Genomic DNA, 24,086 nt, shown 5'->3' on the forward strand with positions numbered 1-24,086 from the left:
CACACAAATGTTATACTTATATGCTTAAATGTAATATTAATCAATAATAAAATTTTTGCTACTTATAACGGTAAATGTACTATTTTTAATGGAAAATACAATACTTTTACATTTCGATATAAAAGTATTATATTTTTTCCTAAAGTATTATATTTTTCCTTATAAATAAGGTGAACATTACTTTTTTTTTTGAAAAAAAAAAGAAGTAAGGTGAACATTACTTATTATGAAGAAATGTAATACTTTTGATAAAAAATATAATACTTTTACATCAAAATGTAAAATTATTACTATACATTCTTCTTCAAAAAGTATTAAAATTTGCTCTTATAAGTGACAAATTTTTTATTCATAATTAGTATTACATTTGAGCATATAAGTATGCCATTTACATGTTGATTCAACCCGATCCAACCAGCATCATGAATAAAGATTCGTTGAGACGGTCTAATACAAATGTGACTCTATACAATTTTTAATAGTCTCATAATATTAAATTTTAGAAATTGAAGAACAAAGATAACTTTAATTATCATTTTTAAAAATATTATATTCGTATGTATATTTGGTGAGGTAAGATTTATTTAGTCAAACTTTGGTTGGATTTAGCCGACTCTTAGTTTGGTTCATTAATAGCATGGTAAACCCACATCTACTATCTATGTGGCATAAGCCTCGCTCCAAACATAAGAGAGGTATCATGTGAAACGTTTCTCATATAATATAGATACTGTCATTATTCAATGGTGTACACTAATTATATATTTCACACATGAGATATATCATGTGTAATACTCTTTATACAGAAAATTTGTTATGTGTAACAAGATCAATTGAGAGAATATGACAAGAATCAAATTCGTAACTTTTTTTTAATACAATAATCATGTTTCGAACTCTATAAGTTTATTGTGTAAGAGAAGGTGTGAAACCCAAAAATAGTGAGTAGTTTCATTCAAACATCCTTCCCCATACATAGTCATAAATTTCATCCCAAAAGTATATATTTTCTAGATGAGACTTGAGAGGTACGAGAATCCAATTTTTAGGCGAAAACAGGGACAGGAACCGAAAGGCGCATTTACGTATCTTTCTCTCTTCATTCGTGCAAGAGAGCGTAATAAGTTATGCAGGCATGCAATTCTCTTTCACCCTTCCCGTCTTTCTCTCCGTTTCTTTTCTTTCCTCTCAGCTCATTACAAAATTATTTGCAGGGGCAGGCCGCCATTTCTGTTCTTATAAAGCTTCTCCTCTTCATCGCCGCGTCTTTAGTTTTAGTCCGATCATCTTCTTCTCTCACGGTCCCTCCAACCGCTCTCTTTAAATTTCCTATCTTTCTGTTTCCAATGCACTTCCTGCCGAAATTGAGGCGAGATTATTGTTTTTTTTTTTAATAATTTTTTTTAAATTTTTTATACCAGATTGGAGAAACGTGTTCGACTTCAAGCAATAACTGCGATGAAGGGTTGCTCTGTTCCACCTGCCCTGCAAATGGAAATACCCGACCCAGATGCTCTCGCGTTCAACCCATCAATCCCACCTCAAAGGTAGTTTTTTCTGTTAAATTTCTTCCATTTTCTGGGATTTTGATTTGATTTTTCTTCTCGGTTTGGGTTGAAAAGGTCAAAGGGCTGCCATTCAACAAGTATTCATGGCTGACGACTCATAATTCGTTCGCGATGTCTGGGACGAAGTCAGCCCTCGGGTCTAACATTATTGCTCCGACCAACCAAGAGGACACCGTCACCGCTCAGCTCAAGGTCCGTCAATATTTAATTCATTATAATATCTTATTTAAGGTGTTTACTTGGATTTGATGAGATTTGTATTTGGCCAAACACAGTTGTCATATATTCTTGTTTTCTTTCTTATCAACTTTTTCACATTCTGTGAAGAAATCGAGAATAGTTAGTAATTGTTGATAAGAAAGTAGTAATATTGATAGATACTCCACAATATTTTAAGAGCATTCCCCTGATTTGACTTGGTTAAACTCTGAGAGTGCTCGATTAATTAGTTTTTTGTAACGGTTTATTTTTCCAAAACACTAAAATTCAAAAAACATTCAAAGTAACTTTTTCAACCAACTTCTTGAGAAAGTCATTTTGAATGTAATAAGCTATTAGCTAATAGTTAATTTACCAAACATCTCTACAATTAGCTAATGCTATCAACTACTAAAACTCACTAACCCAATTAGTTACTATTTACCAAACACACCATATACTCCTCTTAGGAAACTGAAAAATATGAGAAATTGGAAACAAGCTATCTTAGGATATAATGGATGACCTTTGACTTTTCGAGAGGGTAGTTTGGTTTAAGGAATGTCACATTATGGTTATCTAACCAGTTCAAACATTCCCTTATTGTCTTTGCACCACTAGATAAGACTGAAGGAAGTGAAAACAATGTATACCAGCAGTTTGTGATGAAATGTGGTTTATACCTTGGGGGATAAGCTTAAACCCCTAAGGATTTGGCGAACTGATAAGGAAGTGTCTATTTATAGGTTAGGTCTAGAGTTCTATATCTGAAGGCCACACCAAACCAGATAAACGTTTGGGAGTCTTACCTAGCCTCTAAAGCTCCTACTTTCCTTAGGAATATACTAGGAGCTTTACATTTCACAGCGTTTGTGATTGACTGTCAGGATATTGTTATGTCAGATAAGTAAAATCATATCTCTCGGAATATTTGATTGATTAGAGCATTTGGATAAGGTGTGCTATATCAGTATATCTTATAATCTGCATGGTTGCTTCAGTTGAACCGAGTATCGTTTTCAAGTGACATATCGAGGGAAAGTTGAGAGCTTTTACCTTATCTATCATGCTACTGGATAAGCTAAACCCTCTTCTGCAATTAGTTTATCTAGTGTTTGTGGGATATAAGGAGGGGGGAAGGGGAGGGAGTGGTTTCAAATTTGTTTACGTTATATTGTTATCTAACATCTAAATTATACTATTCTATCATATTTTATTTAGGTCATCAAACTTCGAAAGGATAAATTTAGTAGTTGAGCTGCCTTCCTCCCCCTCCCCCTTGTTGGTTCAACAAGCTGATGGTGACATTTTATTTCGATCACCACGTTTAGCTTGAACAATTTAATTGATTTACATAATATGTGGTAAAACTGGATTCTGACCATTTAAAAGTTGTTATTTTTTGTTTTCAGTGTCAATGATTTATTCACTCAGTTGAACAAACTTAAATTAAATTCAATTAAATTAGTTGCTGTTAAATGTTGTAAAAAGCTTTTCAGTCTTGAATAAAAATGCCACTTTACTAAAGTACTCCATTTTATTGCGTTTGTAGAATGGGGTTCGAGGACTTATGCTTGATATGTATGACTTCAACGATGACATCTGGTTGTGTCACTCATTTGGAGGGAAATGCCTTAATGTTACGTCATTTGTAAGTGTGTTGATTGTCTCAGTAGCATTTATTTACTGAAATACAAACGAACAAATGTTTTTCTCATCGCCTTTTCCTTTCCTTTCTTTCTTTCTTACGCTGTTCATTCCAGCAACCTGCTATTAACGTGCTGAAAGAAATTCAAGTATTTCTTGAAGAAAACCCCTCTGAAATTGTCACTATCTTCGTCGAGGACTATGTGACATCTCCACAAGGATTGACAAAGGTTTTTAATGCGTCTGGTGTTAGCAAGTACTGGTTTCCACTGTCTCGAATGCCCAAAAAGGGTGAGGATTGGCCTACGGTGGATGATATGGTCAAGCAGAATCAGCGGCTGGTGGTCTTTACATCTAAAGAGGCTAAGGAGGCGTCTGAGGGGATTGCTTACGAGTGGAGATACGTAGTGGAAAACCAGTGTGAGTTTCATCTATCCAATCCAATTCACCTATGTGTTCTTACATGACATATGCTAATATAACATTCCGCTAGTTACTCATATGCTCCTTTGGGCAAATTCTTTGCATTTTTATGATTGCCATTTTAGTCAAAGGTATATGCACATTTCAAGCATCCAGATTGAGTTTCTAATGCTAATTTCTATTGGTTATTTGACATTTTAAGTTTTTAACACCGCATTTGTATGCATTGCAGATGGAAACGATGGAATGCGACCCGGTTCCTGTCCAACCCGTTCCGAATCGTCTCCTATGAATACAGACACAATATCATTGGTTCTGCAGAACTATTTTCCAGACAATCCCAATGAGACAGCATCATGTGTTGACAATTCTGCTGCACTACTTAGTATGATGAATACCTGTTATGAAGCAGCTGGAAAACGTTGGCCAAATTTCATTGCAGTCGATTTTTACAAGGTATAGAGGCCGATAGAAGTGCATGCTCTACATTTATTTTTTGGTGACTTTTCTCGGGAACGAGTATGATGTTATTTGTGGCTATTGAGGGTAAGAAGAAACCCAAAAAAAGAAAAACTTTCCCTAATGTCATATCCATACTTTTGCAGAGGAGTGATGGTGGCGGTGCTCCAGAAGCTGTGGATCGAGCAAATGGCCGTTTGACTTGTAACTGTCGGAGTATTGCATATTGCAAGGTTTGTTAATACACCTCATTGAGCATAATATATATAAAAAATAATAAATATGCAGTTCTACAGTTCTACTATCAGCTTAAACTTTTAGTTGAAACGAAACACATCATTCAGGACAGTACCGACATTTATACATTGACCTGAATTTTGTCCATTGTAAACAGCCAAATGGTTCATCTACCAAATGTGAAATGCCTAAGCTCTCTCCTCCCCCACCGGGACAGTTAACGCCTGAATTAACATCGGCAAATCCCAGCAACGATTCTCGAATATGCAGATCGCTGCAACTTCAGTGGTTGATTGTGACGATTTTTGCTTTAATTCTCTTACTGAGGTCATAAATTGCAGTGGTTTTACTTGCCACCAACCATGGATGTCTATACAGTTATACACGTTGAGCTGCATCAGAGCAGGAAAGTCACTCATTCTTTGATATTCACTTGTTAGATTTTTGCTGTTCTCTCAAACTCCACTGTTGTATGTTTATGGCCTGTGTAATGTATTGAAGATAAGGAGAAACAGTGCATATTAAGTATTGATAATGTAAGTGATAACTGTTCGAGATCTCGTTGTGACATTGTCTTTCCGGCCTTCTGAACCATTTTATATGTTGGGTTTGTTTAACCATACGTGATTAAGTTTTTCATAATTAGATTTTTTTGACTAATATTTAATTTAGTGTTAGTATATGGACTATAATTTATTTAGTTCAAACTACATCAAAAGTGGTATTAAATATGAGGATAAGAAACCAACTTGGTTGGCGTGAGTGGCCGTGCACTCTTGTCCCTTAAGAGATGTCGCGAGTTTGAACCCCTCTTGTATGGAAAAATCAATCGCACCTTGTCCTTTAATTGGGCCTGTCCGGTGCGAATGGAGATTAGTCTGGGTATAGTACGGGTTTAAAGATGTCTCCTACAGATAGGACAAGATGCGCCCTATTTCCTTTTATGTGCTCACTAATGTGCAAAACGCACACCATAAACTTCCACCTCACAAGAAACCTTCATATTGTAGTAATTCTAAAGGCGAGGTAATAACCATTCAAGCGATAGCATTTATCAATCGAAAAGCATTGGTAGATCCTTTAGGCTGTTCCCATTAGTTAGTTTTGCACAGGTTTTAATGAACTTTTTGATAGTTGGTACTCCCGACAAATGAGGGTGTTTTGCAGCATTTGGTGGGCCCCTGCCTGAAAAAGGAACTACGCCTCGTATTTTGTTTTTCTTTTCAGCTTCATATTTTGTTTTTGTTTTTTCTTTTTATTTTTTCATCTACCTTATTTTCTCTTTCCTAATCACACTTACAAAAATTTTTCAAAAACCACACCAAAATTTTAACTATTGATGGAGGCCTTAATATGTGTAAACATGATACAATAATTACCACATGAACACAATAAAGTTAAATATGAGAATGATTTGTTAATACTTATTTCTAATAGTAGGGTAGGCATAATTTGAATCTTGTCATGAAGAGTAGGGGTTTGAGTTTGAATTGAGGTCATTGTACATACAAATGTATAATTTGGTGTTGAGTTTCAAAGATATATTGATGTTTTTATCTCATTCATAAGTAGTCAACACGGAGACGGGAAATGGTGTTTATATATAAAAAAATGTTAAGGTTATATGTTAAAATTTTCAACACAAATACGATTTTTAAACAAATTGTTCAAATGATTTCTTAGTTGGATATTGAAATTTAATTTATTTATGAATTATAAACTCGAGTTTTCCTTTAATTTTTGTGTAGAACATTTTCTTTAATTCTTGTGTAAAACATTTTATATTTCCCTGCCAATGTGAGACTAATAAATATATTTGAATTATGCGGGGCCAAATTTCCTTTAAAATGTATTTGGAAATCAGGAAAACGAGTCTTTTTTTTTTAATATTTTTCATTTTTAGTGTTTAGTTGCATTTTAGAAAATTATATTGGTGTGTTTCGTTCATTTTTCAGAAAATGAACAAAAAAGAATAGGGTCAAAACACTATCAACTTTATCTGGTAAATTTTGAAGACAAAATCAGCGATGGGTGATGGTCGAACCGTTGTTAGTCGCTTTCTACCATAGATGGAAGGTGACCAATTGGTTGCTGAGGAGATAGGTCAGGGATGGTTGAGGAAGAAAGATGTCTGGAAGTCAAATAGAAGATGCCTAGAAAATGACCTCATCGGGAAGTTGTTTTCAAGAAAACAAGGTGATTTTTTTATTTTGACCCGAAGTAATGTTTTATGACTTTAATTTTTCAAGTCTTGCCAAATATAAAAAACCCAAGAAATAATTTTCAGAAATTATTTTATGAATTTCTAAAAACACCCTTAATTTTGATTTTACAGTAGTGTGTAGTAAACAAAAAAAAAAAAGTTTTCTCAAAAAAAAAATAAAAATTAAATTGAGTGCAATTTAATTGATAAACCATTTATTTATAGTTCAGCTCAATAATTTGAACTACGACGCGGGGGGCTAGGGCTTCGTCATTTGGCGCCAAAATACTTCTTCCCGCCATTTCATTAGCCCGCCAATTCCACATTTCTACTACTCAGATCTGGAGACTGAGCTTCCGGAATAGCGAGGTGGAAAATTGCGCCAAAGCGTTTAGAGAGAGGGAGAGAGAATGTCGGACGATCCTTCAGCTGTAGCCGGAAGGCGGAGGAGCCGGGGAAGCAATGCGACGGCGAGGGCTAGCGCGCTGGAGCGTCTCAGAGCAATCCGCAATGGCGAACGCTGCTCCCGAGAGGCCGGCGCGCTCCAAGTCAAAATGGATGACCCGATCTACGACGTAGTTGACGATGACGAGTACAAAGCCCTAGTTGCGAAGCGGGGCGAAGAGGCTCGAGGGTTCATCGTCGATGATAATGGCCTAGGGTACGGAGATGAAGGCCAGGAAGAGGACTGGTCTATTGCTGGGCTCCCTGAATCTTCTGATGAGTCCGAAGGAGAGACAGAAAGGCGGAAGAAGAAGAAGACATCAGAGAAGAAGGAGCAACCTACGAAAAAGCCATCGGCCGCACTGTCAGCTGCCGCTGCGTTGATGGGTAGGCAACGGATTTCGAATATGTTTACTTCTTCAGTTTTTAAGAAAAGTAGAGATGATGCATCGAAAAATTTGTCATGTGATAGCATTGTAGATGATGTAATAGCTGAATTTGCTCCTGACGAGGCTGATAGGGAAAAAAGACGAAGGGGAACTTCTATTTTATCTTTGAATTCGGCTAGTTCAATTAAAGTGAACACAAACCCTATGCCTACCAAAACTGAGAAGCCGATCATAGACAGTGTAAATTTGATTGTGAATGATGAAGCTAGGAAAGTTCAGCCAATTGTTGAGAGCGTTAGAATTGGCGAGTCTATGATGAATGATGTGCAAAACACTGACTTGGGTGACCCAAAAATTCTGCTGGAGAAAATTGAGAATGTAAGCGCTTCCGATGTTGACTTGAAAGAGAAGAAAGGAGTAGAAACATGTGACTTTGCAGCGAATGGAATTGGGGATAAAGAGAATGTGTTAAATGAAGCTGAAGTGAAGGTAGATCCAATGCAGGAGGATAAGGTGTTTACACTCAATGCAAAAATTAAAGCTGAAAATGATTCTGCTTTAAGTGCAAACGTAGAGTGGCAAGCAGTGAGGAGTTCTGGAAAGTGCTCTGGGTTAAATCATGTCAATGCTGAAGAAAACTCAGACTTGGAACTGGAATCTGATGGATCATTTCCTTTCTTCATACTTGATGCTCATGAGGAGCTTTATGGAGCCAATTCAGGCATTCTTTATCTATTTGGGAAGGTACATTTGAGACTTCCTTTTTGCTTTGGAAGCAACTCCACATTTTGCAGTGGTTTACTCCTGAATAATTGATGGCTATATTATTCTTTTACTAAATTAGGTTATGATATTTTTCCATACAAACTTAATATCTTGGTAGCTGACATCTGAACTCTGTGATTGTTATTCAGGTTAAAGCTGGAGGCAGATATCATAGTTGTTGTGTGATTGTAAGGAACATGCAGAGATGTGTTTATGCAATCCCAAGTAGCACTTTATTTCCCAAAGATGCAATCTTGAAGCTAGAGAGCGATGTTAAAGAGTCTCAAATTTCTGCTGCTGTTTTTCATAGCCAGCTTCATGTAATTACATCAAATGACATGCTTTTCCTTGTATGCTCAGTTCTTGTACTTCTTGCTAATTGTATATTTTCTTGCTGTTAGGAGATGGCGTCAGAACTGAAAACAGAATTGACGAAACAGTTGGTGGAACGCAATGTCTCGAGTTTTAGCATGGCACCTGTTAAGGTTTTTGAGGACACAACTTGCAAATCTGATACTTTAAATTACACACCTGACAATTACAATATCCTCATCCTGTTGTAGTGTTTTGCTGGCTATTTACTTTGTTCTACTACTATCATTTTGCAGCGAAATTATGCATTTGAAAGGTCTGACATACCTCATGGGGAGAATTATGTCATTAAGATTAACTATCCATTCAAGGTATATATATACTGTTTAACTAACTCCTTACAAAATTAACGTCTCATATTTGCTATTTTTCAGTAGTTATCAGAGCAGAACTTGGCTTGATTTAAAACAATGAAGCCTGCTCTTAGTTCTGACAAATCTCAAAAGAAATTGACAAAGTCTGGCTTTTCTAGTAGTTAGCAGTAGTTATGTTTGGGTATGCATTACCATATTTGAACTTTCTTATTCCAGGACCCACCACTTCCACCAGATCTCAAGGGAGAAAACTTTTGTGCTTTACTTGGCACCCATAGCAGGTACTTGGTTTGTGCAAATATGCCAAAGATTGAAACTTTTCTATCAGCATCTCTCTTTATTCTACCATCTCATGCCTGCATTCAATCTTTGGAAAAGATTAATATGCAGAGTATGCTAGAAAAATTTCTTGCCCTGAAATTTGGATTGTTCATCTGCTTCCAGATTAGGAATGAATGCCTGTATCTGTAAAATGTTCTGTATGTGTGTCTACTATCCTCTGTTGCTTTAGATCACCTGTGTTATTTGAACTGACTCCAATGTATTTTCACTATTTGCAGTGCACTCGAGCTCTTTCTTGTGAAGAGGGAAATCAAGGGTCCTTCCTGGTTATCAATTTCAAAGTTTGCTAGCTGTCCAACCCCTCAACGTGTGAGGCCTCAAAAGCTACTTATCCCCCTTTTATGTTATTGAATTGTAGTTTTCATAGGCTATATAAGTAAATATCTGTTTTACAATCTGCACAGGTAAGCTGGTGTAAATTTGAGGTTACTGTGGATAGTCCAAAGGACATCCAAGTCCTCAAAGAGAACATTCCAGAGATTCCTCCAGTGGTTGTTGCAGCAATAAATGTGAAGACTATTATCAATGAAAAACAAAATGTCAATGAAATTGTATCTGCATCTGTTGTCTGTTGTCACAAGGCCAAGGTACAATCTATTTTACTTGTTTCTTGCTTCTTCTGATTATGATGAATCAAACTAGCTACATAATTGTTGTTTTTTCCCTACTTATAATTTATGTTTGCATAGTAGTGCTAGTACATAGGTCATAACCACTTTTGCGGTTTACTGCAAACTGTAAGAATTATGTTGAATTTTGCTAAAGGCAACTGAATGCATTCAACTTATCTCTTTCAGATTGATGCTCCAACTTTAACCTCTGAATTAACAAGGCTGGGGATGCTTTCTCATTTTACTGTTGTGCGGAAGCTTGAGGGAAGCATATTTCCAATGGGATTTACCAAGGAAGCAACAGATAGAAATACAAAAGCTGGAACTAATATTATTAGTTTTGAAAGCAGGCAAGTTTAGCCTACAGATAGAAATATTTTCAATTGACAAGCTTTTATATCTTTGCTTCCATATTCTCTCTAGTCTTGTCTTTCCTGCTGTTGTAATTTAAGTTCTTGACTATGGATTCTCTTTGAAATACCAGTGAAAGAGCTTTGTTGAACCGTTTGATGATTGAGTTACACAAATTGGATAGTGATGTGCTTGTTGGGCACAATATATCTGGGTTTGATCTGGATGTACTGCTTCATAGAGTTCAGGTTTGTGCATGCCTTAAATGCTCAAATTTACTGCATACTGATTCCTGTTATAAATAGAGAAGGTTTGATTGCAAGAAAAAACAAGAGTATTTCAATTTCAAAAAAATTTCCTTTTTACTCACTAAAAGGATTCTGTTCCAAATTGTTTATTGATGCATGGGGCCATTGGTGCATTGTCTGTCACCCATGACAAAAATGCTTTGACACACTTTAAACCTTTTCCAAAGTCTGATGTTATCTAATTAAAGGGGCTGATGATATTGCAGACATATTTTTACCATTGTATATTTATGGATCTTTCCAAAGCGTTATGCTAGAATGCTCAGAATTTCTTACATTATCATGCAGGCATGCAGAGTACCAAGCAACATGTGGTCAAAAGTTGGCCGTCTTAAACGTTCTGCCATGCCTAAGCTTACTAAAGGAAGTAACATTTTTGGCTCTGGAGCAAGTCCAGGGATCATGTCTTGTATTTCAGGGCGTATCCTGTGTGATACATATTTATGTTCTCGTGACTTGTTAAGAGAGGTAGGATCTCTATAATCTAAATTATTTGTTACTTGCTATGTTTTGATATTTATTATAGTGTGTAACTATTATATAATACTTGCTTTCAGGTTAGCTATTCCTTGACACAACTCACAAAGAATCTGCTAAATAAAGATCGCAAGGAAATTTCTCCACATGATGTTCCTCAAATGTTTCAGGCTTCTGACTCGCTTATGAAACTAGTGAGTTCTCATTTCTGTTTGATGCATTTGTGGTTATCTTTCTGAATCAGCATCAGAGATTATGTTTGACTGCATTATCAAGAGAGAAAAGTGAGCCTACTTGGATCATCTCTTGATTGCATAATTTGTAGGCCAGCTTTCAATGTTGCTCACCATTGCATGACCTAAAATGGATTGTATGAGGTCCCTGGTGATAGAGTAGGTATCTAGTTTCATGTCACAGGGATGAGCCGGATGTTTTCTATTGAGAATGTTCAATTTTGTCATAATAATACAACTTTCTGCTGAGAATTTCATTGTGTCTTACAGCTTATGTGATTTTTTTGCAGATTGAATATGGAGAAACAGATGCATGGCTGTCAATGGAACTCATGTTTCATTTGAGTGTTCTTCCACTCACTCGTCAGCTAACTAATATTAGTGGTAACCTTTGGTGTAAAACTCTCCAGGTGAATCATTGTATAACCCTTTCAACTGTAGCTCTTCTCAAATGAACATCCATGTATACATCATAGTTAATTAACAAATATTTATAAAATTTCAGGGGGCTAGGGCCCAAAGAGTGGAATATTTATTGTTGCATGAATTCCACAGTAAGAAATTCATAGTGCCAGACAAGTTTTATTCTAAAACAAAGGAATTAAAGTTGACAAAGCGTAAACAAAACCATGGTGGTGATGGAAAAGAAACTGATGAAAACAACATTGAAGACCCAAGTTTTGGAAATGAGCCCCCAGAGATTGAGACTGGGAAAACCAAAAAGGGACCTGCCTACTCAGGAGGTTTGGTTTTGGAGCCAAAACGAGGGTTATACGATAAATACATATTGTTACTGGACTTCAACAGTCTGTACCCATCTATTATTCAGGTAACCTTATATTCATTGGTCTCCCCCATCTCATTTCTCTATTTAATCCCTAATCTCTTTTCTTCTGAAAAGATAATTACTCCTGGATCTCCAGTCCCTGGTTAAAAAGATGGTTTTAGAATCTCACTCTCTTTTCTTTCAGGAATACAATATTTGTTTCACCACTGTTGAAAGATCTCATGATGGATTGGTTCCTTCTTTACCATCCAGTAAAGAAACTGGAGTCCTACCAAAGGTAAATCACCTGGTATTGCTGGTATTTATACTTGAGAAATTGAGATTTGAATCTGAAAATATGATACCAAAGTCCTTTATTGAAGATATCTGTGTGATTTGAGTTATTTCTTTTATGGAGTCTAATGATGTGATGTGTATGTGCACCGTCTGATATCATATGTAATACTGGAAACTCTAAACAAGTGTGTGAGCAAGGACTAAATATTATTGAATTTTTTGCAATAAACATGCATTTCAAGATTGTCTTTATTTTTGCTGCACCTAAAGGAAACCTTAGGGGTGATCTACTGATTTTGGTGTAGATTTGGTCATATCTTGTAATGTGTATAACCTGTGATTTGGATAATGTACCATCCCACCAAAATATTAAAGAAAACCCTGTTCTACTTCATTCTTGAGTATTTTGTTGAAAAAAAAAGGTTTCCTGCTTTCTCTTTTTGAACCTTTTTTCTGCATGTATTATAGTTGCTTAAAAACTTAGTTGAGAGGAGAAGACAGGCAAAAGCATCACTGAAAACAGCATCAGGCCTTCAAGCCCAGCGGTTTGACATACAACAACAAGCACTCAAATTGACAGCAAACAGGTATTTGTCTGGTCATTTTTCCTGAAGGTTAATCTCTCATCTTTAGGCTTATTTGAGCTGCGTTTTCATTCGAGCTCAAATTTTGAGCAGGAGTCCAGTGCCATAATAAATCAGTAATTCAGTATGATTTGGGAACTGGATTAATAAATTATCTGAAATCTTCTCAAAAAAAAATAAAAATCTGAAATTCCTTCTTGTTTTAAGAAATAAAAAACAACCCAATTCTACCTATGCAAGTATGTAAACTAACTCTACATTTAAGCCAAACCTTCCCTATGAATTTGAGACCAAGACTTTCCAAGCCTAATCTCACAACCCTAACACAAATCATGCTCAACGAACCAAATTGAAATTTATCCTTAGTGTCCTTATGAATTATTTGTTTAATTCTTAGTTCACTTGCCATCATAGTTGTCTTGGAGTTTCAGTTCTCTGACTTAACCATTTCTGATGCAGCATGTATGGTTGCCTTGGGTTCTCCAATTCTAGATTTTATGCTAAGCCTCTAGCAGAGATGATAACACAACAGGCAAGAAATATGTGCTTTGCCAACCTTCTATTTGCTTATATCTTCTAGTAGTAAAATTATTGCTGTCTGTGAGGTTGACTGACCCTGCTTTTGTGTAGGGAAGAGAGATTCTGCAGAGTACGGTTGACCTTGTCCAGAATATACTAAATTTAGAGGTAGCATTTTGTGTTTTTTATTTTTTATAATTCTGATTCTGTTAGCAGTATTCCCTGAACATCTTTTCTTGTTTCTTTTTTCAATTGTTCAGGTTATTTACGGTGATACAGATTCAATTATGATTAATAGTGGGCTTGATGATATTCCAAAAGCAAAATCAATAGCAAGGAAAGTCATTGAAAAGGCATGTACTGTTAGTCTTGATTTTTGAATGACATTCATTTTCTTGGTAAATTCGGGCTTTTGTTTACATTTGTTCTCAGCCTTTCTGTGATAGGTGAATCACTTTTCTTTTGTAGGTTAACAAGAAATATAAATGTTTGGAAATTGATCTTGATGGCTTGTACAAAAGAATGCTTCTACTCAAGAAAAAGAAATATGCTGCTGTAAAAGTACAATTTAAGGATGGAACACCTTATGAGGTAGCAATTATACTTAAATACATTTTTATTAAGTTAACACTATGCTTGTTGGAATTAGTTACAACTACCAGCTTGTCACTATATTGCTATGCCATCCAGGTAATTGAAAAGAAAGGTCTTGATATGGTTCGTCGTGACTGGAGCTTGCTATCAAAGGAATTGGGAGACTTCTGTCTCAGCCAAATACTATCTGGAGGGTACACATCTTTGTGAACTACTGAACTCTTCTGTCTTTCAGTCTTCAGTTACAAAAGATGATCTGGTGATTTACTGTTTGCAGATCTTGTGACGATGTTGTTGAGTCAATTCATAATGCTTTAATGAAGGTAATGTTGTATGCTATGTGAAATATCAGAATTAAACATGGGGATTCTCTAAGCTGTAATTACAAGCTTTTGCATTATTTGGTCTAAATCTAGTTCCAACAAACTAAATCTCAGAGAAGATGAATATGGCAATGATGAGTGGAAACTTTTACTCCACCCATTTTATTTGTCCCATTTAACTGTTTTAATAGGTCACTTAACCAAATTCCAGCATCAGGGAGGCCTATAGTCCACTTGGTTTTATACATTTCTATTTTGGCGTAATGGCCAGGCTTTGTAATATTAAATCTAATAGATTCAGTACTTGCATTTCAGGTACAAGAGGATATGAGGAATGGGCAAATAGAACTGGAGAAGTATATAATCACCAAATCATTAACTAAACCACCTGAAGCATATCCTGATGCAAAGAATCAACCTCATGTTGAAGTAAGTCTATTAATGCCTATCCTGATGCAAAGAATCAACCTAATGTTTTCTGACTTTTTATTTTTCCAAGACTTTTCATACATATAGCCTGACTTTCAATTTTATACATTTTCTTTCTTGTATTGTCTATAGGTAGCACTTAGGTTGAAGAAAAGTGGTTATATTACTGGCTGCTCTGCTGGAGATACTGTACCATATATCATCTGCTGTGAGCAGGTTTGCCACACACAACTGCTGTTATCCTTTTTTCCTACATTGTTTCTTGTCAATGCCATTTACAGTGAACTCCAGCTTTGTTGGGTTCCTGTTATGTACAATTCTTGAATGTTGGCTTCTACTTGATGTCAATAGGGAAATCAATCGGGTAGCTCTACGGGGATTGCTCAGCGGGCAAGGCATCCTGACGAGCTGAAGAATGACAATGAGAAATGGATAGTTGACATTGATTATTACCTTGCACAACAGGTGTTTATACTAATGAGGCATTGCACTTGGTTCTTTTACATAATGCATTCTCGTGGTTTCCATACTGAAACCGTCAATATTACAGATACATCCCGTGGTATCACGTCTCTGTGCATCAGTTCAGGGAACCAGCCCTGCTCATTTGGCTGATTGCTTAGGTCTTGATCCATCCAAGGTAAAACACTATTTTTCTTCCAAAACCATTGGTTTATGGCTTGCTATCATTTGTCTTTGTTTTCCACTTATATAAAACTTGTGGTATCTTTTTCAGTTCCAAAACAAATCAAGCAATGATGTCAAAGATGATCCTTCAAGTACACTCTTGAGTGCAGTAGATGATGAGGAAAGGTAATCAATTTATTGCCTACAAAGTATTTTATGCAACTCAACAGACAGAATGAACATTTTTATTTGAACAAAGAAAATTGTTTTGGTATGCCTTTCATGATCAAACTTGCAGATATCGAGGTTGCGAACCATTGGTCTTGGCATGCCCTGGCTGCTCTGCTTCCCTTGAATGCCCGCCCATATTTAACTCTATATGTTCGTCCATAAGTCAGAAGCCAACAGACCAAGCAGAAAGACCCGCCATTGAGTTTTGGCACAAATTAACCTGCCCTAAATGCCCAGAGGAGGCTGCTGTGGGTAAACTGTCGCCTGCTTTATTAGCAAACCAGGTAAAAATCTTTTACTGCACTCCCTCGCCTATAAAAAAAACTCAGAAACGGACATACACTACACTGGACTACACTATTCCACTGCTAAGAAATGTGGGCATGAGTTTCTTTATTTACTTGATTCTGGCAGGTGAAGAGGCAAGCTGAGAGGTTTGTTTCAACATATTACAAAGGACTAATGTTGGTATGCACTTTCTACCTACCTTAAAAACTTCAATCTTTATATTAAAATTGCCATTTGAAGGTAGCAATTCTAACACTGAATTATATCAGTGCGACGATGAAACCTGCAACTACACTAGCCGCAGCCTGAACCTTCGTGTAATTGGCGGCTCCGAGCCTGGAACTGTTTGTCCAAACTATCCTCGTTGCGAAGGACATCTCCTAAGAAAGGTATTCTTGGAAACCTTATTTACTATCAAGCGTTCATTTTGAATGCCTACCATTACTGTTTACTGATGAAATATGTAAAATGCATTGCCTGCCAGTATACAGAAGGTGATCTGTACAAACAGCTTTCATATTTCTGCCACATTTTGGACACTGAACGATGCATCAATAAGGTCTTCACTCATCTTTTTCTCACTTTATTATTATTATCTCTACTATCACTCCTTTCTAATTTTAGTCTTTGACTTTTAAAGTTACCAAATTTAATCTTTTTAAATTTTATTAATTCACCATAAACTTTTTCTTGTGTGAACGGTTGAAATTAAGACTACTAGAATAAGAGAATTAGGAATTTGTTTCCCGCGTGTTATAAACAATTGGTGCAATTGTCATATATTTTAACGATTCATACAGGCGGGAAAGCTAACGATGAATTACAATTAGAAATGATTTAATATTTAAAAGACTAAATTTTGTAACTTTAAAAGTCGATGACGAATTGAAAATGAGCGATAGTCAGATGGTTAAATATTGAATTAACTTCCATTATTTTATAAAATTAAACATTCATGTGGATTGTATGTGGAGATGCAGGTGGTGGATATTAACATGAAAATGCAAGTGGAGAAGGAAGTAGGTAAAATCCGGCCTCTGGTTGAGGTAGCAGCATCTACAGTGGAGAAGTTGCGCGACAGGTGCGCTTATGGATGGGTGCAGTTGAATAGCTTGACGGTGGATATTTGATCTGTATAGACAGTGTGCATGTATATATATACTGACGTTTGTAACACAGCTCCATATTAAATGGTTACCTTGGCTCAACAAAAACTAATCATAAAAATTGCAATTTTTTTAAATTACCTTAGAGTAGATACAGTTTTGTTCTGTTTTTGTTTTTTTTTTTGAATTCATTTTGTATATATGAGGTAGGCTAACAAATGGAACTAAGTATTACTCCGGTGGACTCATCTTGCTTTCTGTACTAGTATTAGGTATAAACATTGATTTGAAATTCAACTGAGAAGGTGGAGTAAATTTTTAAATATTGTTTTTATTATGGGTTTAGGGTTCCTAATAAATATTATTATTATTAACTGTTGTTAGTTTGTCACTTTACGTAGAGCGGAGTCTGGTCAACTAACATGCATGCATTTGCATCCTCCAAAAGTCTCGCTGGCACACCAACCCTGACCTTTCTCAAATATGCCTTTGACAGCATGTGCTTATGAATCTTCCTCTTATGTCTTAATCATACTTATAGTTATACCAATACCAATAATATGGTAGTTGTTAGGCAATACATATGATCGAGACTCGACAATTATAGTGTAAAAGTTATACTTAATGTGGTGATTAAGCTCTTTGTGAGTATCAAGATACTAGTTCTCCAACCTAAAAGACTGTTAAACACTTAAACCATTATAATTTACCCTTCCATTATCATGTTCAGTCGGAGTGTGACACCCTTTACACTAAGAATTTTGTCTTTTGTGGACAAATTTCACCAATAATGTTACCATAATTTTATCATGCCACCAACCCCCAGCTAATTATTGTCTTTAGATTCCTCTGAACAACTATTCTGTTAATTATTAACATTAGAATGTCTTAATTCAATCAATCCCTCAACAGATAATTAGCGTTTCATAATAAAAGATAAATTCCATCACTTTTTTTTTTAATACCAAATTGCCGCATACAAAACTAATATTAAAAAAAAACAAACATCAAATACCATTACTTAGTAAAAGAACAAATCACAAATATAAAGAGGAAAAACGGTTTCAAACTGCCTTACCAAATTGAGAGTCCATAGCCTTAACAAAAACACGAGGTTACATGGTTACAATCAATATAAGAAAAACAATTCTACTTGTATTAAGACTGTTGGAGATAAATTATTTCTACCATTTTCTAATGAAATTTGGTGACTATTTTTGGCAAAATAAAGTACATTTTATTTTTTGAAACCAACAAAGAAATAATTTTTTTTTTTGACAAACAGAAATGAAATTTTATTAAACAAACAAAGAAATAAAATTGTCCATGCACGCAAACTAAATAAAGTACATTTTATTAAACAAACAAATAAATAAAATTGTCCATGAACTTAAACTACCAAAATCATACAATGCAATATCATCCAAAAGAGCGAGAGTGGTGGGTAAAGGGACAATTCAAACAAAATTGCTCGAGTATTTGATTTGGAGGTCTCAAGTTTGACATGCAATTTAGGCTGATTTATCTTCTTATAATTCTTTGCTAGCTAAGGTTACAAAGCAGACTTCACCTCAAATGCATTTTTAGGTAGCCGCCACAGGCTTTCTGCATTTTTTTTTTTTTGGAAAAGTTATAATTTATACCATTCCATAATATGCCAATTATCAATGTGACTCCTGAATTATTAATGGTGTAAATGTTGCCTCTCAATTTTTAAAACGGTGCATATATTGCCCCAGATCCATTTTAAACCCTAGGTTCGTGATAGGAAGGGCAATACATGTACCGTTTTAAAAATTGAGGGGTAATATTTACACCTCTAATAATTCAAGAGTCACATTGATAATTAGTATATTATGAAATGACATAAATTACAATTTTCCTTTGTTTTTTAAGGAGTTGGTGGGAAAAAAGATAGTCAAAATTGGAGTTTGGTGATTGTGCTAAGTTTGACGCAAGCGAAGTTTGCACGTTTCCCCCCTGTTTATTTTTTGTATATGAAGGAAAAAGGTCAGGTCACCAACTTTTGAACAGAGAAGTACTACTACTCATCTATATTCCTCCCACCTTCCCCTCTCTTGCCTATTATATATAGTGCTAAAGCAGTAGTTATCTTCCATCATCTATCACTTCAATCTAGCTTACAACAACTAATTAACACTCCCCCATTCCCCGCCCTTCACACTTGACAACCCATCCAAATGGCAAGCGATGGAGATGCTGGCAGACACCAAGAAGTTGGCCACAAGAGTCTCTTGCAGAGTGATGCTCTTTACCAGGTATATATATATTTGGTTTATATATATATGCTAGTTTAATTTAATTAATTAATTTGTATATATGAATGGATGAATGAATGAATTAATGTATGTGTGTGTTTGTTTTGTTGCAGTATATTCTTGAAACAAGCGTGTACCCAAGAGAGCCAGAAGCCATGAAGGAGCTCAGAGAGATAACAGCAAAACACCCATGGTAATCATCATATCACTACTTTTTTTTTTTTTTTTTTTTTCCAAATTTGGGTTATCAAGAAAACTTGCACCACTGTCCAAATGTGTATACCAGTTAAACCTCACATTGTGGCTCTAACTATAAAAAGATAAACCAGCACCAAGTAAATCAAATTCTGTGACTCTAACTGATAAAGAAATTGTTCATGAGTTTAAATCAAGAAGATCGTCAAACTTGTAACCTTAAACTCCTATTTAGCTAAAAGTTTGTTATAAATTAATGAATTTCAGGAACATCATGACAACCTCAGCTGATGAAGGGCAATTCTTGAACATGCTTCTCAAGCTAATCAATGCCAAGAACACCATGGAGATTGGCGTTTTCACCGGCTACTCTCTCCTCGCCACCGCCCTCGCTCTTCCAGAAGACGGCAAGGTAATTAATTAATCAAATCAAAATCCAATCTTTTCCTTCCCGCTCGAAACCAAACCATCCATATGATCATCACAGCTAGCATGCAATTTTAAATTAAAATTACAGATTATAAATTAAAGTCGGGTAATAAATTCTGCAGATTTTGGCGATGGACATCAACCGCGAAAACTACGATTTGGGTCTCCCGGTGATCGAGAAGGCGGGCGTTGCACACAAGATTGATTTCAGAGAAGGGCCGGCGCTCCCGGTTCTTGACCAGATGATCGAGGACGGGAAGTATCATGGGTCATTTGATTTCATTTTCGTGGACGCCGACAAGGACAACTACCTTAACTACCACAAGAGGTTGATTGATTTGGTTAAGGTTGGGGGACTCATCGGCTACGACAACACCCTGTGGAACGGATCCGTGGTGGCCCCACCGGACGCGCCGCTCAGGAAGTACGTCAGGTACTACCGGGATTTCGTGTTGGAGCTCAACAAGGCCTTGGCCGCCGACGACCGGATTGAGATTTGCCAGCTCCCGGTCGGCGACGGGATCACCCTCTGCCGCCGTGTCAGCTAAATACGGAGACACACATTCTTGCCCAATGCCGATGATGACAACAATTTCCCTTTCTGTTTTTCATTTTATTTTTGAACGTTTTTATGAATTTCGGATTGTAATTCTCAAAATTTTAAAAGTTGGTTTAGAGGGAGGAGGGGGTTCTGAGAAAACACAGCCCATAAAATTGTTGACTTTTGTGAATAAATTGCATTTTTCATTTTGCTTATTTTATTGGTCACCAACTTTTTTTTTTTTTTTTTTTTTTAAATAGAGTGAGTAGAAACTAAATAACAACAATAATAAAATAATATTTGCTTTGACAATTGGTTAATGAAATGCAAGAAAACCTGGCAACTTGAAGCAGGTAAGCGAACAACTAATACATCTATTTGGTTGAAAGTGATAATGCATTCTTTATCTTTTTGGGAAGTACGGAGTATAATTTAAGTTATTTGTATTGCAACAATAACACACACAAGATAATTAGTATATATAAAATTTTAGATTTATTTATATATTTTAAGAGTTTATTCCTGATGGACGTTAATTAAATAAAATAATTGTAAAATTAACAAATTGTCATTGCAGTAGAATATATATAGTTAAAATTTTAAAGTATTATTGAAGCCATCAAGTTCTATTCATATTAACATAATTTTATAACAAAAATATGACTATTCACACCAACCAAACTAGTTAATATGTGACCATCCATACCAACCAACCAAGCTAGTTAATGTTTATTGTTTTATTGTTTTCAAACATTGTAGTATACAACGTACAATATTTCCTAAACAATTATGACATTCCATTATGGGCAGATTCTCAGGCCAATAATGAATAATTGAATTCCATAATTTTTTATAGCAAATTATGGCAAACTTTTAAGTCTCATCTTATTCTCTATTTTATTTTAATGCCATTTAAAAAAAAATCGTTATGCCCCCCCCCCCCCCCCCCCCCCCCNTTTTTTTTTTTTTTTTTTTTTTAAATAGAGTGAGTAGAAACTAAATAACAACAATAATAAAATAATATTTGCTTTGACAATTGGTTAATGAAATGCAAGAAAACCTGGCAACTTGAAGCAGGTAAGCGAACAACTAATACATCTATTTGGTTGAAAGTGATAATGCATTCTTTATCTTTTTGGGAAGTACGGAGTATAATTTAAGTTATTTGTATTGCAACAATAACACACACAAGATAATTAGTATATATAAAATTTTAGATTTATTTATATATTTTAAGAGTTTATTCCTGATGGACGTTAATTAAATAAAATAATTGTAAAATTAACAAATTGTCATTGCAGTAGAATATATATAGTTAAAATTTTAAAGTATTATTGAAGCCATCAAGTTCTATTCATATTAACATAATTTTATAACAAAAATATGACTATTCACACCAACCAAACTAGTTAATATGTGACCATCCATACCAACCAACCAAGCTAGTTAATGTTTATTGTTTTATTGTTTTCAAACATTGTAGTATACAACGTACAATATTTCCTAAACAATTATGACATTCCATTATGGGCAGATTCTCAGGCCAATAATGAATAATTGAATTCCATAATTTTTTATAGCAAATTATGGCAAACTTTTAAGTCTCATCTTATTCTCTATTTTATTTTAATGCCATTTAAAAAAAAATCGTTATGCCCCCNCCCCCCCCCCCCTCCCCCACCCCTTTTTTTTTTAAAAAGATTCCTTAATGTCAAAATGTGAATTGATGTCATGATGGATGTGTATATGCTCATTTTCTACAACTAAACCAAACCTTGTCACCGTGCTAAAAAAGTAATTGAGTGAATGAAACATGATTCTCGACATAGATAAAAAAGCTTTCTTGTAAATATATCATATTTGTCTCTCCAAAATGCAACATTTTACCTCTTAGGCTAAGTGTCAAATTCCCAACCTAACATGCACCTTAAGCCTATCAAACCAACATCCAATTATAGGTTATGCAGCTACAACTAATTGTTATATTACAAGGTTCAACACGCCACACTACGTAAACTTAAAGTAACAAATACTCTTTAACAAACTATCACACTTCACATGTGACTATATTATATCTATTAACAAATAATGACATATCATGTCACCTAAACACAAATGAATCTTAATCCATGATATAATATAATGGGACAAATTATATCATGAACAATGATCCACATTTCAAGACTGACTCCTAATACAAGTTCATTTTTAGTATATGCATTTTAAATAATACACAAACAATAAATTAAAATTAGACATGTATCAAAATATAATGAACCTATTAAAAATGAACCTGCTGGATACTAAAAATGAACATGTATATTAGTGGTCCACCTTGTAGTGAGGACTATAGTTCACAGTATAACTATTGATATAGTGCATGCTAGCTAGACCTTTGAGATTCTAGAAAAGTAGTCCTGGGCTCTTACTACTTGATCTTAATGAATTACCAATCTGACTAACAATAGTGCCTGGTAATGATGAGACAGTCCCTCCTAATTTTCCCTTGAAAATGATGTTTCTGTCCAGGGAAAAAATGATAGAAAGAAATCAAGAATATGTAGTTATGTAAGCTTCTTAGTAAGAGGAGCTTGAAGGTTCAGCAATCATCCATCTTAGAACTTGATTGCAGATCCTTTGCCCAGGCAGGACAAGTGTCTGGGTCATATTGATAATCACACAACAGTTCATCTCCAGCATTGATATCTTTTAATGCAAATATGCCCAGCCTGTGTTCTCCACCCACTACGATGATCTATCAAAAATGACCCACCGGGTAAGCAGACACGGAGAAAGGGAGCACTTAAACATTAAGATTTCAGCAGTTTACCTTTGCACAGCAATTAGGATCGGGAGAATGATTGATAAACTTCAGTTTGCTACCCATTCTATAAGCATCAATCACGAGCTATACACAAACAAAAGAAGAGCAATTTAACCAAAAGAATGGGGTCGATATATGTATAGTGGGTGGGGTGCAAGTTGTTTGTCCTACCTGATCATTTAGATTGTAGAGGAATGAACAGTTTTGACGATCATAGACCTTGCCACGCTTATCAGCTTCAATGTGTGAGATTAATTCCCCAGTGTACTCCCCAATGAATTCATTCTTTGAGACACAATTCTGAATGTGCATCCAAAAACACATCTAAGATTACAACTATTTGATTTAAAAAGCAGGAGAATCACTTATTACCTTTAAGAAAACTCCCCATCCAGCAATATCAGATCTTCCAAGAAGAACCTGAGCGTAGAATAGAAAATGTGGGAAACTATGAAAATTGCATTTATGTTACCAGAAAATAAACAAATTGAAGACAAAAGGCTGCAAAATGTAACATGCAAGCAATATTGTGAAAACTTTTCACTTGATTACTACACTAGCAAATAGGCTGAGATAAAAGGGAAACAAAACAAAGAGAAACATAACAAATATACTCCAATATAGAAAATTGAGAAAGTATATTGAACAGATACTACATTGTAATAGAGTCGATAGTACTCAAAAAAAAAAAAAAAAAAAAAAAAAAAAAAAAA

General features: G+C 35.3%; 4 protein-coding genes across 6 annotated transcripts in view; 3 read left to right on the top strand and 1 right to left on the bottom strand.

Moving 5' to 3' along the window:
• Positions 1–1,004: 1,004 nt before the first annotated feature.
• On the top strand, positions 1,005–5,093 carry LOC116018770 (PI-PLC X domain-containing protein At5g67130). The gene is made up of 9 exons (XM_031258757.1): positions 1,005–1,133; positions 1,215–1,301; positions 1,422–1,547; positions 1,623–1,760; positions 3,319–3,417; positions 3,530–3,833; positions 4,069–4,292; positions 4,442–4,528; positions 4,690–5,093. Exons 1-9 carry the CDS (start codon positions 1,128–1,130, stop codon positions 4,864–4,866), a joined length of 1,248 nt encoding a protein of 415 aa, XP_031114617.1. The 5' UTR covers positions 1,005–1,127; the 3' UTR covers positions 4,867–5,093.
• Positions 5,094–6,683: 1,590 nt separating this feature from the next.
• Positions 6,684–17,351, top strand: LOC116018769 (DNA polymerase alpha catalytic subunit). The gene is made up of 32 exons (XM_031258756.1): positions 6,684–6,728; positions 6,961–8,312; positions 8,483–8,653; positions 8,735–8,818; positions 8,942–9,016; positions 9,236–9,300; positions 9,580–9,670; positions 9,766–9,948; positions 10,159–10,322; positions 10,457–10,571; positions 10,920–11,099; positions 11,189–11,302; positions 11,632–11,751; positions 11,847–12,170; positions 12,313–12,405; positions 12,873–12,991; positions 13,448–13,520; positions 13,619–13,675; positions 13,768–13,860; positions 13,976–14,098; positions 14,198–14,295; positions 14,379–14,424; positions 14,740–14,853; positions 14,986–15,069; positions 15,205–15,318; positions 15,404–15,493; positions 15,590–15,666; positions 15,779–15,995; positions 16,126–16,179; positions 16,269–16,388; positions 16,484–16,558; positions 16,980–17,351. The coding sequence occupies exons 2-32, from the start codon at positions 7,146–7,148 to the stop codon at positions 17,127–17,129; spliced, it is 4,650 nt and encodes a 1,549-aa protein (XP_031114616.1). The 5' UTR covers positions 6,684–6,728; positions 6,961–7,145; the 3' UTR covers positions 17,130–17,351.
• Positions 17,352–19,224: 1,873 nt separating this feature from the next.
• On the top strand, positions 19,225–20,764 carry LOC116018772 (caffeoyl-CoA O-methyltransferase). Its single transcript, XM_031258759.1, has 4 exons — positions 19,225–19,384; positions 19,498–19,577; positions 19,847–19,991; positions 20,131–20,764. Exons 1-4 carry the CDS (start codon positions 19,307–19,309, stop codon positions 20,554–20,556), a joined length of 729 nt encoding a protein of 242 aa, XP_031114619.1. The 5' UTR covers positions 19,225–19,306; the 3' UTR covers positions 20,557–20,764.
• Positions 20,765–22,824: 2,060 nt separating this feature from the next.
• LOC116019319 (histone-lysine N-methyltransferase CLF-like) overlaps positions 22,825–24,086 on the bottom strand; it is a 9,406-nt gene continuing 8,144 nt past the window's right edge. For all 3 annotated transcript variants that reach the window (XM_031259473.1, XM_031259474.1, XM_031259472.1), the window contains 4 exons: positions 23,746–23,793; positions 23,545–23,673; positions 23,380–23,457; positions 22,825–23,304 (listed from right to left, as the gene is read on the bottom strand). In XM_031259473.1, the coding sequence (XP_031115333.1) occupies positions 23,149–23,304; positions 23,380–23,457; positions 23,545–23,673; positions 23,746–23,793 (411 nt within the window). In that variant the 3' untranslated portion in view covers positions 22,825–23,148. The remainder of the gene's footprint in view (positions 23,305–23,379; positions 23,458–23,544; positions 23,674–23,745; positions 23,794–24,086) is intronic.

The sequence above is a fragment of the Ipomoea triloba genome, chromosome 5 (assembly GCF_003576645.1).
Source record: "Ipomoea triloba cultivar NCNSP0323 chromosome 5, ASM357664v1".
NCBI lineage: Eukaryota > Viridiplantae > Streptophyta > Magnoliopsida > Solanales > Convolvulaceae > Ipomoea > Ipomoea triloba.

What these genes read in the sequence shown, in the direction of transcription:
- LOC116018770 (XM_031258757.1), top strand. An exon ending in GATCATCTTCTTCTCTCACG is followed by an intron (nt 1,302 to 1,421) that starts GTCCCTCCAACC and finishes TTTTTATACCAG; the next exon opens with ATTGGAGAAACGTGTTCGAC. An exon ending in CCGTCACCGCTCAGCTCAAG is followed by an intron (nt 1,761 to 3,318) that starts GTCCGTCAATAT and finishes TTGCGTTTGTAG; the next exon opens with AATGGGGTTCGAGGACTTAT.
- LOC116018772 (XM_031258759.1), top strand. Translation starts at nt 19,307, where the DNA reads ATGGCAAGCGATGGAGATGCTGGCAGACACCAAGAAGTTGGCCACAAG. An exon ending in AGAGTGATGCTCTTTACCAG is followed by an intron (nt 19,385 to 19,497) that starts GTATATATATAT and finishes GTTTTGTTGCAG; the next exon opens with TATATTCTTGAAACAAGCGT. An exon ending in CTCTTCCAGAAGACGGCAAG is followed by an intron (nt 19,992 to 20,130) that starts GTAATTAATTAA and finishes TAAATTCTGCAG; the next exon opens with ATTTTGGCGATGGACATCAA.
- LOC116018769 (XM_031258756.1), top strand. Translation starts at nt 7,146, where the DNA reads ATGTCGGACGATCCTTCAGCTGTAGCCGGAAGGCGGAGGAGCCGGGGA. An exon ending in TACTGCTTCATAGAGTTCAG is followed by an intron (nt 10,572 to 10,919) that starts GTTTGTGCATGC and finishes ATTATCATGCAG; the next exon opens with GCATGCAGAGTACCAAGCAA. An exon ending in CTGAACGATGCATCAATAAG is followed by an intron (nt 16,559 to 16,979) that starts GTCTTCACTCAT and finishes GTGGAGATGCAG; the next exon opens with GTGGTGGATATTAACATGAA.